Below are 14,310 nucleotides of genomic sequence, written 5' to 3'. Positions count from 1 at the left end.
GGACCTCATCCCTAAAGTTTATGGACAGTAAAAAGGAAGCAGAGAGAAAAGATATATTGGGAGGAGGGAGAAAGGTGATGGGGGGAGGGTCTTACAACATTTTTTTCACCCACAGATGAACCTCTGTGTCACTGTTCTGTAAATGTTGAGAGGCTGTCCTAATGTTCAGAAAGAGTGTATATATATAATAATAATATCATATATATTAATGTAAATCATTCAGAAGAGATCTAGTATTGTTATATGTGGGGAAAAAGTTAATTTAGAAATTTATTTTTTTAAGATTATTTATTTGAAAGAGAGAGAAAGCAAGCAAGCAGGGGGAGGGGCAGTGGGAGAGAAAGAATCCTGAAGGAGACTCCCCACTGAGCATGGAGCCCAATGTGCGGCTCGATCCCAGGACCCTGAGATCATGATCTGAGCTGAAATCCAGAGTCAGCCACTTAACTGACTGAGCCACCCAGGTGACCCAGAAGTTTACTTAAAAACCTGGGAAATATTTAACCTGTATCAGAAAGTCCCTCTGTCAAATGAAAAAAACCTCAGATTGTTGGAAGGCATCTAGTGGGGTGTGTGCATGAGTGTGACAGTGTGTGTGTGTGTGTGTGTGTGTGCAACTCCATGTCTGTGCATGTGTTTGTTAATGTCTTTTGAGATATCTGCCTTACCTCATTTCTCATTTTATAAGTTGAGATTATTTCCAGAGCCTGCTGAGGTCTGGCAAGCCAGGCTCAGGATGGATGGTAGTCTAAGGATAGAGGGCTCTGAAAAGCAGGGGCCAGAAATACCCACCACTTGTTCTGAAAAACTAAAGGCAGCACATTTAAACTTGTGGCAGCAGTGAGCCATGTTGCAAGTGTCAACACACGTGGCCTCCAATTTTAAGTAAATAAACAGTAAGTGGACTGATATTCAGATGCACCCTATTTTGCTTATGGAGCATTGCCCATCTGTGTGGCACACATAGTTGATGCTGTCTGTATTGATTAATTCACATATTTTCTGGTCTGCAACCAGAGTTCATAATATAATTACTAACTAAAGGAAATATCCATTTAAGTAGCCTTAATTTTCATTAATAAACAGAGCAAATGTGGTGCGATTCTTCTCTCTGACATATGCTCAATATTCCAAGGACTGATTTATATGCTGCTCCTCTGTGATTTTATCCATTCGTAACACAAGGTAACCTGTTAGCCTGTGAGCCAGCCACTGCCCTCCCACACTCTATGGTATTGAACCATATGGGAAGCCCAACAGTGTGATCAGCTAAAGAAGTTTGCCAAGACCTAGTACTGATTTCTTCCAGAGCACAGTATGTGTTGTAAATATTGTAGCTAGTTGTCTGTTTCTTAGCAATAGTCTGATGTGTATCCATCTGTAATTTTATTTTACATAAAGTACAATTATGAATGATACTTTGGTAGCTGTTTGTTTTGTTTTTGTTTTGTTTTTTCATTTTGTAGAGAAACAAAATCCAATAATTTTACTCAGGAAACTATTACCATATACTTGTTCTAGAGAAAATTATAGATTTACTAGAGTTCTGTCTTATGTTTGAAAACTCTTGTTGAATTTTCAAGGGCTATATGGCAATATTTTTAAAAGACAAAATATTAGATACGAAGGGTGAGTTGATTCATTTTCTGACTTAACAAAATCTGATTTTAGATATTCAACACTGTATTCATAGTTAAGCTTTTCTTTTTCACCTACTTCTGGGAAATCTTCTCATATGAACATTTTCTTGTCCTAATGGAGTCCTGACTAGGCTAGGACTGATATGGCTTTAATATTATAATGTTCTTTCTAATTTTATCCTTCACTGAACCAGCTTTGCTCCCTTGGTCTATTTTTTAAAATGAGAGGTAAGATAAATAAAAATACTAAAAAATGTAAAATATTAACTGAAAATACAAGGTCAAAGGACACAGAAATATTTTGGTTTAAATAAATTGCACTCTGTTAACTAAGTCTTAGCTCAGCAAAACTAAACGTCAGAGTGCTTGACATTCATGCGCAGCTTTTACAAATTGTAGTTAAAGAATTATGTTTTAATAATGATGTTAAAAGAATTTGACAGGATATCAGGGAAAACCATGACTAATCTGATTTCTAAAGTGAGTATAGTGCTTGTGAAAAAACTCTTTTCGAGGCATTTTCCTCTGAAGCTACCAGAAAGGACCAGAAAGACCTGACAGACAGTGGTGGAACAGCAGGCCTAAACTACACTTCGGCCTCTTTCCAAACCTTATATATTCAGAACACCAATCTTAAAGAATTATCTGTGACCTTGTACTGGATTTCAGGTGTTACAGGGGCTTCAGCCAGGCATGGCAGATTTCTTTTCCTAAAAGCCAGAATGATCCTTCTTTCCTCTTGAGTAAAGTTCTATCTCTGTATCATATGGGAGGCATAGTCCTCTGCTCTTTCTTGGGGCCCCTCATGGGTTTTCTGGCTAGATCCATGCGCCCATCTGTAGAACATCTAGGCAGGGTGCAGAGCAGATCCTTAGCCCCTCGTGACTGTCCTGTAATTTCAACATCTTTAAAATTTTCATTTCTCTTGGAAAATGAAACTAAAAAGAAACAAAGGAGAAAAACCCTCTTCTTTGATTCTACTGATTTCAGCATTTTCATTCTTTGTAAGTCACTGTAAACTTTCCTGGGAGGGTGGCTTTCACTCTGGCTGTCTGCTTATACAACACGAGTTCTCTTCTTAAATGACTTTGATGTGGTTCCATTCCATGTTTTTATGTAAACGACTCCATGGAATGTCATCACTGCTCATAACCACCAAATCCAACAGCTTCTCTTGAATCTTTTTCTCTTCATCACATTTGTTAATTCTTGTTTACCTTGTCCTGGCTGAAATCCTTCTCATTTAACTACAGCAATGTTTGATGACCCCTAATCTCTAACAATTTCCCATTTTTTTGTGGGTTCTTCAATCCTTCTTTCCTTATACTTATGGATAGTCTCCTATCATGTATGTTTTCTCAAATCAGCTGAAATGGATTTATTCATTCAATCCCAATATCACAAAAGTAGGGGACATCCCTTAAGGTAAAAAAACAAATTCTTTTGGGAAGAAAGGGAAAGTTTTTTACTTCAAAAACATGTAGATTTCAACTATTTAATTCATAAATCATAAAAAAAACAGGGTTAGTAAATTAATGGACAGCACATCCAAAATGGATTAATAAGTGAAAGTCATGAGTTTAGAGGACTAACTTATCCTCTTAACATTGACACAAATTATCCCTTGATTTCACTTTGAAAGAAACATAATAGATTATATGGATTATGGGTATGATCCGGCATGGTAATTTTTTCCTCCTTTACAAATAATTTAACCTCTATTCACACTGTTAATAAAGCTTTATAGTTTCTTCCTTGAATGCAGTGCAACTCAAATGATGCTTTGGGTTACAATATTTATGCATGAGGTATAACCCTACATATGTCAGTATAATAACACAGATCAGGTTTGGACTTTTGTTACGGAAAACAACCAAAGTAATATCACAAAATTCTGTGCCAAGCCTATGACAGTGTTGTCTCAAAAATATGTCGACATAATAGGAAATAAAGTATCAGGAAAAACTCAGTGTGTTAAGACAAGTGTCCAACTAATGAAATACAATTGGTTTGATGCAAAAGTCTACTCTATTTTCAAGGATGAAATATATTTACAAGTTGTAAACACACTTAGTTGTATTTAATTAGCAGAATATTATATGAGGTCTAATGTTTTCAGGTTTTTTAAACTTTTGTTCTTAGGAAGAGTTTAAGTGACTTGAATGTAGGGAGTTTTTTTTTTTTTAAAGATTTTATTTATTTATTTGACAGAGAGAGACACAGTGAGAGAGGGAACACAAGCAGGGGGAGTGGGAGAGGGAGAAGCAGGCTCCCTGCAGAGCAGGGAGCCCGATGCAGGACTTGATCCCAGGACCCAGGAATCATGACCTGAGCTGAAGGCAGTCGCTTAACCAACTGAGCCACCCAGGCGCCCTTTTTTTTTTTTTGAATGTAAAGATTTTCATATCTCAGGCAATAACTCATGACTTATACATATTTCTTTTTAAGATGACATAATTGTTTAATATATAATACTGAAGTCCTTCACAGACTTTGCCAACAACCTACTTTTAAATATAATACATAATTTGAATAACGATGGCATATCATTGGTTCACAAAAATTAGCATGGATTAGAAATCATGTGGAAGGTTTATTAAAACACAGACTACAGGGCAAACTCAACAGATCTGCAGAGAGGCCTGAGAATTTGCATTGCTACCAGGTTCCCAGATGATGTTGATGTATCGCCATCCAAATCTGTATGGTCCCGTGACCATACCTTGAAAGGACTGGTAGAAACTGAGTTGTTTATAAGAATTCTGAGAATTACTTCATCCAAATTTTAGGTCACTTGTAAAAAAATTATCTACCACATCCAAGTTAAAATAAAACTTTTCATTAGTTACTAATGCAGAATAGTTTTGTTTATATTATTAACTTTTTCAGTAATTAAATTTAGAATTCACAAGCACGCTGGCTGCCAAGAAGTCTCCCTGCACTTAATTTCATTTTGGCATAAAAATAATATTTTATGTGAAATAAAATAATATAAAAACCGCAGGCAGAAAAAAAAACCTGCAGGTGAATTTTTCTAACTATCCACACTTGAACTTGCATATACCGTTGTAATATTTTGATGCAAGATTCATTGGTTTATGAAAAGTCCTAAACACTCTGCCACCGAAGGTATTTCAGATTAAGTTCAGATCAGTGAACAAATCGCCAGTGAGTAAATGACAGGTAGACTTTTATTACAGCTTTTGGTTAAAAATATTAAAATATTTCCTACTTTATTAAAACCAAGTTTCTTATCATTGTAAATATCTCAATATTTCAACATATTTATACTACTTATCGATGAAATCCAAACACATTTTTGATTCTCTGGTTTTGAACTGCTCAAATGTTATGTGCTTAATTTTGTGGAAAAAAGAACTGAACAATGACTAAAAAAAAAATTTTCGAAGTGTAAAATACCTTTCTATAGGATTGGATGCCTTAACAGTTTCATATAAATATCACAACCACTATATTCAATAAATTATCCCTTCATCCATATCACTTTTTATTAGCTGTATCAACTTGTATTCTATCTGATTTTCTCCTTGTATATGTGCAATCTATCTGATACAGATTCTAAATCAGAAAGTTAAAATACTTATTAAAGTCTTTTACATGGTTAAGAATTATATAAAATTTTTACTGGACTCAATTGAGATTTCTAATTATAAGCTCCTTATTTTTAGATTTTTGGTATTTTCAGTGGCACTGAAATTAATGTCCTAGCATGAGCAGCAGGACATCAAGAGCGCAATCAAGGCAGTAAAGGCAGGTGTCAGCCATGCCACCTCGGCAATCAGTCTCCTTGTTTCAGATAATCTCAGAGTTGCTCTCCCATCCTTACCCCATGCGTCTTTCTCCCATTGACCTCTATGTCTGACCTGTCCTGAGAATTTATAATCAAGAAATTATTATTGTCGCTTTCTGAAACTGGCATACTTACAATCAGGCGGCATCTTTTCCATAAATGTCATGTAATATTCTTTTAGAAGTTCAAAATTTTCCTGATTAATACTTTCCTGCAAAGAGACATCGCCAAACCTAAAAACAGAACAAAGAACACAATTAGGGGTTATAAAGCAGCTCCTGAAAGCAACACTTTTTACCTCTCCTTTTTAGGTAGATGGCAAGAGTTTCCTAAAGGAGTCTTTTTTTTAAGCTACGTTGCACAGTGGTTATTTAAACACATTCCAGTCTCCATGGGCCCTGTTCCCACCAATCCCTTTTCACACACCAAACTATTTTCACAATCTTCAAATGCAAACTGGATGAAAAACCAAATCTGTAACACCAGCTCCTGTGCTTACGCATAGTTGATATGTAGTTAATGTGAGTTTCCCCGCCCCTGCAGGGTTGTTATTTCTACAGTGCAAAAAACCCTGCCTCTTCTTTTTCATTCCTCAAATCCTCTTCACCCGTGACAGCTGGAGGAGGGTCCAGAACATCAAAAGCGGACACTTGGTTGCATACAGTCTTGTGTCCACTGTCAGTTGCTGTAGGCACATGTAGACCCCTACAATCTCTAGAGAGTGGTTTACTTCTGTCAACACTTCTTTTTCTTTTTTTTTTTTTTAGAGAGGGAGGGAGAGAGAGAAAGAGACAGACAGAGAGAGAGAGAGAGAGAGAGACAGGGGAGGGGCAGAGAGAGAAGGAGAGAGAGAATCTCAAGCAGGCTCCACACCCAGCATGGAGCCCAATGCGAGGTTCAATCTCATGCCCCTGAGGGTCATGACCTGAGCCAAAATCAAGAGTCAGACATTTAACCAACTGAGCCACCCAGGCATCCCCAACGTTTATTTTCTGTCCACACCATGAAGGCTGACAGCCTCTGTATTGGTGCTCTTCTGCCCCTTCCCCACAAAACTCTCTACCTGTATATCACTGACCTTGTGTTTTCTTTAAGCATTTTCCAGATTTAAACTTACGGCCAAGTTGTGCCTCTATAAAAGGATCATATGTAAATGGCTTCCAATATGTATCGCCATCCAAATCTGTATTTCTAGATATCAGCTGAAAATTTCAGTGTGAATTATCCTACCCCATTTCAAATGCAACATAAGCCCAAACTGAAACCACCTCCTCCTTTTGTTTAGAATTAAACATGTCCCCAGTATTCTTCTATTAACTCAGGTTAAAATCTAGGCACTCTTTTGGATTTCTTCTCTTTTCGCCACCCCATTCACTATTCATTGATCTTTTCACTTTGTCTGGCAGACTTTCCTTCTTTTTCTTTAACACTGTCATTATATATTAGGCGTTTAATTATATCCACTCTAGACTGGATATAGAGCCTCCCAAATACCCCAGCACTGTGCCTTCAGTCTCCTTCCCTTCCAGTCTACCCTCTACACCATGGTCAGATCATTCATTCATTCAACAAATATTTTAACATTGACTATGTGCCAGGAGCTGCATGTGCAATAAATGAAATGTTGGAGAAGTGATTCTAATGCCTTTCTTCATATCAGCTTACTAAACTTCACTGCTTCTTCTCTCCCTGTAATGACAAAAGTCTAATCTCCTTAGTTTCACATCTAACTTCTCCACAAAGGCTTCCAAAAACACTTGTGGGAATGTAGTTACCCTCTTCTCCCTCACCAGCAGCATATTGATGCCTTTGGGACTTTCCACATGCTATCTTCCTTCTAACTAGAATGTCTTATCTTCTTTGTCTGCCTGATCAATTCATCCTTCAGGCTTTATGAGAGGCTCATCTACTCCATGAAATCTCCCTGATGAATTCCTCTCCCATTTGTGAATCACTTGCTTTCCACCATTATTCCTGCCCCTTCCACATCTTTGCCTATTGCATGAGTCAAACTGTAATGTATTATTTGTTGATCTGGCTTCCTTATGGGATGGTAAGTTTTTTTTAGGACAGGGATCATGTCCATTCATCTTGTTACACTGCATGCTCCCTGTGTCCCACAGCTAGACAGAGTAGTGCCTGGTGCAAGGTCAGTGTTCAATATCTATACTGAGTTAAACTTGGAGAATAGGAATATAGACCCAGGAAAATCTACAGGACAGTTTCTCTAAACTCTGAAATATACTCTTAAGACTTTTTCAGAGATTATAATCAAAATATACTCTTAAGACTTTTTCAGAGATTATAATCAAAAGGTATTTTAAAAATATCATCCTTGCTGGAGTAATGTCATTGTTATGGACTAAATGTTTGTGTCCTCCCCCCTAAAATCACATTTTGAAGCGCCAACCTCCAGTGGCTGTGTTTGGAGATGGAGCCTCTAAGGAAGTAATTAAAGGTCATGAGAGTGGGGCCCTAATGCAGTAGGATTAGTGTGTCCTTGTAAAAAGAGACACCAGAGAGCTCACTCTCTCTGTGTACACAAAAAAGAAGTCAAGTGAGCACACAGAGAAAAACTCAGAGAGAGCTCTCACCAGAAACCAAATTGGCTAGAACTTTGACCTTGGAATTCTCAGCCTCTGGTACTATGAGCTATACATTTCTGTTGTTTAAGCCACCTAGTCTGAGGTATTTTGTTATGGTGACTCAGAGTAATTAGTACTTAATTAAGAATGGATACACATAACATACATTTTGGCAATGGGTAAATATGAGGTAAAATATTACAACTGGATTACATAGCATACCCAACTGATAGATGTTGCCTGATAAAGCTCAAAATTCAGAATCAGAGAAATAAGGTTCAGAGAACAGAGAGGAAGTGATTTACTCAGATCAGTAGTTGGCTGATATCAGAGTGCCAGCCTTCCTGCTTCTCTTTGAATTTTTTTCCACTTTGCCATTTTGTCTCCTTTTCAAGTCTTAAGTGTCTTTACAGCTTCCAGATATGAAAAAAAGTATGTGCAGGCACACACAGACACACATAGATAAAATATGCCAGAGAGAGAAGAGAAATGGAAAGGAAGGGACCTTTTGTTTTTTATATTTATTTATTTATTCATTCATTTTTTTTTGAGAGAGAGAGTGCGAGTGGGGGGAGGGGCAGAAGGAGAGGGAGAGAGAGAGAGAAACTTAAGTAGGCTCCACGTTCAGCATGGAGCCTGACGCAGGGCTCAGTCCCACAACACTGAGATCATGACCTGAGCTGAAATCAAGAGTCAGACGCTTAACTGACTGAGCCACCCAGGCGCCCCATGGGAAGGGACTTTTTAAAATAAAGCGACTAACAACTGAAATAGTCACGATGACATAAATGATGCAATCTAACCTAGTTTAGAGGGCTTGAAAATACAATGGTAACTACAATGCTAACTTTTCCTTGAAAAGTCTGTAAATGGGGACTCTCATGTCTCTCTCAAGACCACACTCACAGGCCTTAACTTATTAATTCAAACCCAAAACACTCTGTAATCTAGTATATCAAAGAAGAGACAATTAATTGAAAGTACTGTGCTGTTTTTTTTCCCTTCAAACTGAACAATTTATGTTCATAAATATCATTTACCTCAACCATTGGACTTGCTGTGAGGCACATATATTCAGATGACTGGACTACAATCTCACTTTAGGTACTGATGTGGAGAAGTGCTCAATTCTTGTACAACACAGTGAATAAAATTATATTCTGATTTATGCATACTATAAGAAAAGAGATTTATGGCTTCTACACAATTTGAAATTAAAAATGAAATATAAAGGTGCCACCTGATTTTGTAACTGACAAGTGAGAATTATGAAAACCTATGCTGTCCAGGAAATAAAGAGGGAGAGAAGGAAAAACCACTGGAAGAGAATGGATAAAAACAGGCACCTTGACCATCACTGAAATTCAGGAGGACATAAATGTAATGGCATTTTTAATTTAGTAAAAGACATCGGTACAGGTTTAACACATACTCATCAAGTCATGGCAAAGAATATGCTAGGCGCTTTTTAACTGATACCTCTGGGGGAAGGACACATTTGGAGAGTGAATTATGGACAAGAAGCATTTTAAATATGGAAGACTATCAAACTCTCCAAAAGTTCTTCCCATCGGGGAACTTCTCCAGCCAGGCCTCACGGCAGGATAGCAACTTCTTTCTCCAGAATCTCTTAAAAATGTATTTTATGAACTTTAAGTCTTATTCACTTTTTCAATAATCTCTACAACTGAACCATGTAAGATACAAAAAAGTGTTTTTGACAGTAACTCACGGGACTGTGTACAATCGTCTGTTGTTTGACTAAGCAGGTTATTATGAAAAGATGTGCTAACCTCCCCCAGTAACAACTATTGTAGTAAACAAAAGGGAAAAATAACAGTGTTCTAGGTCCAGAAAAGTTTGACCCAATCGGCTGAGTTTACAATGCTGAAATACATATGAACGTAAACAATGCTATAATTGGATACACACACACGGTATTTGGAACCGTGAAGAAAGTTAAGCCATGTAAGTAATTTGGCATTGGCATCAATATTTTCCTTGTTCCTTTGCCGCGTTTAAATTTGATGTGGGCCAGGAATCCTGAAATAGGAATATTTCTCTTTGCCATCTCGAATGCTTGGTATGATAAAAAGGAAAATGTACCTATGAGTCCATCTGAGTTTCGTGTGCAGGAGCATAGGGAATTGCTCAGCATACCCATAACACCTGAAAAGAACAACTGAAGTACCAATTTTCTACCTGAAGCTTACCTCTCAGCAAGAGTTTGTTGTTCATTGATTCCAACATTAAAAAGTACTGGACACACATGGAGCAATTGTCCCTCTTTAATCTGCAAAGGCAGTGCCTCAAACATCCGAGCTGGAAGCTTCACTTCCACCACGTAATGTTCCCTGAGGGCAGCGGAGGACAAAGAGAAGAAGCTTATTTCATTCGTTGTTATGTTAGAGTCATCGGAAAGAAACAAACAGTTGGAATATAGAGCTGATTTAGGTTGTTGGCTGCTATTTGCTTATTTTCTGTTATGAATTCATTGGGGTATCATTTTGTTCACTTCACTATTAAATTACTTGGCATAAAGAACTATTTACAGTTTTAAAAATTTTTCTCCATTACTCTGAGTTCCTTTAGGAAAGGAAGAATGTTTAGTTCATTTGTATAGCAGGGGCCACGTGCATAAGAGACTCAATATTTATTTTCTTGATTTAATCATTTTTAAAACCCAGTCAGAATCAAGAGTAAGAAAAGTAATTTAATGATGGATTTTTCAATATAGGGACACTAACAAACCAAATCATTTAGGATACCTTTGAGCAGGGCCTGATTGTTACTATTTGATGAACCTCCCTGTTTGTGTTGGCTTGATGGAAATGGAATGGTTTCATTACTTAAGATATAACCTTTGGGGATTTCTGATCATTTTTGCAACATTAGCATATCACAGGAACAGCTTTTTTTCATTGGAAATTTCCATTAAAAATTACCCCTAATGTTCAGTGCTGAAAATTTGAGTTAGGATTCACAGAACATGGTCAACGAGAAGAGCTGCTTGTACATTTTTAAACTTGACATCTTTTTTTTTTTTTTTAAAGATTTTTTATTTTTTATTTGACAGAGAGAGAGAGAGAGCACAAGCAGGGGGAGCGGCAGGCAGAGGGAGAGGGAGAAGCAGGCTCCTCGCTGAGCAGCGAGCCAGACATGGGGCTCGATCCCAGAACCCCAGGGTCATGACATCAGCCACAGGCAGCTGCTTAACTGACTGAGCCACCCCGGTGCCCCTAAACTTGACATCTTCTGATGCAGTGTGAACTGAGTATTGAAATGTAGAGAGTTTCACTCAGAATTTATGAAAATCCATGTGTTTCTGGAGCTATTACATATAGTGCTGGGATTGTAATACATGTTATTGGGAAAAGAAGCACTGGACAATTAGTGAGTCTCTTTGTAAAAATATTTTTTTTTTTTTAAAGATTTTATTTATTTATTTGACAGAGACAGCGAGAGCAGGAACACAAGCAGGGGGAGTGGGAGAGGGAGAAGCAGGCCTCCCGCCGAGCCGGGAGCCCGATGTGGGGACTCGATCCCGGGACCCTGGGATCATGACCTGAGCCGAAGGCAGTCGCTTAACCAACTGAGCCACCCAGGCGCCCCTCTTTGTAAAAATATTTTTAGTTTTCTAGTATAACCCTACTGACACGTACTACTCCGGATGACGGACTCAGATTTGTTTCTTACCTGAGCTTCGAACCAGAGAACTAGGAAATACCACGAATCCAGCAAGCAGGGCTGTTAGCACTACCCTCAGATGAAGGGACACATTATTTTTCTTTTTCAAATTGCTCTCAGTGCCCTTTACAAAAGCCTGGCTAACAGGGCTGATGTTTATTTATTTCAAGTCTTTCAAGAATATGAGAAGAATTAATGAATCTGTCCATGTGTAAAGGTTGCTCTGGAGGTGAAACATTTTATAATGTTTTACGGTAACTTTCTGTCAGCTTTATTAAAATAGAACTGGCATAAACTCAGGCATTTTAAGTGTATAATTCAGAGTTTTAGCAAATTTATAGAGTTGTGCAATCCTGACTATACTCCAGTTTCAGAACGCTTCCATCACCTTAAAAACAATCCCTCATACCTGTTTGCATTCACACCCCAATCCCACGGCCAGCCCCGGGAAACCACGGATCTATTTCCTGTCTCGGCAGATTTTACTTTTTTACCTATTTCACATAAACAGAATCCTATAAAAAGTAGGCTTATTGTGTGATGACTTTGGAGTCATTGTGTTGTGCATGTATTGGCAGTTTATTCCTTTTTATTCCTACTTATAGCATTCTGTTGTATAGACATACCACATTTTGCCTACGTCCTCGCAAGCTGATGGCTACTTGGCATACTTTGCAATTTGGACTATTACGAATAATGCCATCGACGCTCATACATTAGTTTTTCTGCGGACATATGATCTCATTTTCTCTTAGATATATATACCTAAGGGTCATATAGTACTTTCAGGTTTAACTTTTTAAGACACTGCTAAACTGTCTCCCAAGTGGCAGCACCACTCTACATGCCCACCAGCAATGTATGAGGGTTCTAGGTTTTCCACATCCTCGTGAACACTTGTTACTGTCTGACGTTTTGTTAATGACGATTTCCACTGTGAGCGAAGTGGTATCTAACAGTGGTTTTAATTTGCATTCTCCTGATGCCTAATGATGTTGACCATATTTCCATGGGCATATAAGCCACTCATATATCTTATCTGGCAAAATATCCATTCAAATGCTTTGCCCATTTTTAAATTAGGTTTTTGTCTCATAATTATTGAGTTGTAAGATTTCTTTATATATTCTGGATACAAGCCTTTTATCAGGTCAATGATTTGCATTTATTTTCCCAATCTGCAGCTTGTCTTTTCATTTACTTGATGATATTTTTGCTCCTTAAAAGTTTATAATTTTGATTAAATCCTATCTATGGAATTGTGTATCTTATGAATCTAGAATTTCGGGTCCTATCTAAGAAATCTTTCCCTAACCCAAATTACAAATATTTTCTCCTGTAAGTTTCATAGTTTTAGCTCTTACATTCAGACCAATGATCCATTGTGAGTTAGTTTTGTGTATGGCATAAATTGAAGTTCTAAATGACTTTTCCTGCATATGGATAACCAATTGTCACAGCGACAGTTTTTGAAAAGACTCTGCATTCTCCGTTGAATGACTTTGGCACCTTTGTCAAAAATCAATTGACCCTAAAGGTAATAGTTCACATCTGGGCTCTCAAGTCTGCTCCGTTGATCTATATGTGTATACTTATGCCAGTAACAGAAGGTCTCCATTATTGTGGTTTTATATTAAGTTTTGACATCAGAAAGTGTAAGTCTTCTTTTGTCCTTTTATAAAATTGTTTTTGGAATTCTGGGTCCTTTGCATTTCCATACAAATTTTAGGTTTAGCTTGCCAATTTCTGCACAAAAGACTACTGGGATTTAGCAAGCAATTGCTCTGAATCTATAGATTGGTTTGTGGAGAACTGCCATCTAAACAATATCAAGTACCCTAATCTGGGAACACAGACTCTCTTTCTGTTTATTGGATCTTATTAATTTCTCCAAGCACGATTTTGTGTGTTCTGTGTACAATTCTTAAGAGTACTTTGTTAAATCTGGTCTGATGTAATTATTCTTTTTGATGCTATTGTGAACGAAATTGTTATCTAAATCACCACTGTTTCCAACAACTTTTCAGGAGTGTGTTTTCTTCTGCTTTCCAATCCAAATCAAGTCAGCCCCCTCTGGAAGTGAAACTGCTGGTCTCTTCAGCCTGTCGTTACCCCAGTAAAACTGCGCTGACCAAGCTGGGTTTTAGGGGAGCAACTCTGGGCAGGAGTGCCATGGACACCATGTGCCTTAACCAATGTCCACTGGTTTTTCATTAATAAGTATTTGTAAGTTTGTGTGCACATTTGACTTATTTCCTTCGTCTCAAGATGGCTGTTTTTGGGAATTCTGTCCAATTGCAATGTTGCTGTTTGGAGAGAGGGTCTGCCAGACTCCTCACTTTGCCATATTCTGTGAGTTCTACTCACACCTGTTTTGTAACTTTTGAATTTAGAAACAGCCTGCAAACTCCCTCAGAAAAAGCATCTGTACTCTACTATACCAAATGGCCTGAGAAACTTCCTGTATCAATTATGATAGAAGTATCAGTTTCCCACTTTTGATAATCCCCACTTTTGATAATACAGAGTGGTACTATTTTCCAGGTGTGTATATGAGCAATTTTATTCTTTCTTCCAGTACATGGAA

At 37.6% G+C, this 14,310-nt stretch overlaps 1 protein-coding gene across 1 annotated transcript in view; it reads right to left on the bottom strand.

Moving 5' to 3' along the window:
* Positions 1 to 14,310, bottom strand: part of INPP4B (inositol polyphosphate-4-phosphatase type II B) — a 631,805-nt gene that overhangs the window by 66,639 nt on the left and 550,856 nt on the right. Inside the window, exons 21-22 of the mRNA XM_081813115.1 lie at positions 10,250 to 10,390; positions 5,587 to 5,684 (exon numbers count right to left, since the gene is read on the bottom strand). Coding sequence (XP_081669241.1) covers positions 5,587 to 5,684; positions 10,250 to 10,390 — 239 coding nt within the window. The remainder of the gene's footprint in view (positions 1 to 5,586; positions 5,685 to 10,249; positions 10,391 to 14,310) is intronic.

The sequence above is a fragment of the Leptonychotes weddellii genome, chromosome 2 (assembly GCF_054177405.1).
Source record: "Leptonychotes weddellii isolate Sample4059 chromosome 2, ASM5417740v2, whole genome shotgun sequence".
NCBI classification, from domain to species: Eukaryota; Metazoa; Chordata; class Mammalia; order Carnivora; family Phocidae; genus Leptonychotes; species Leptonychotes weddellii.
Note: the sequence above shows the minus strand (reverse complement) of the source record. Positions and strands in the feature narration are given on the sequence as shown.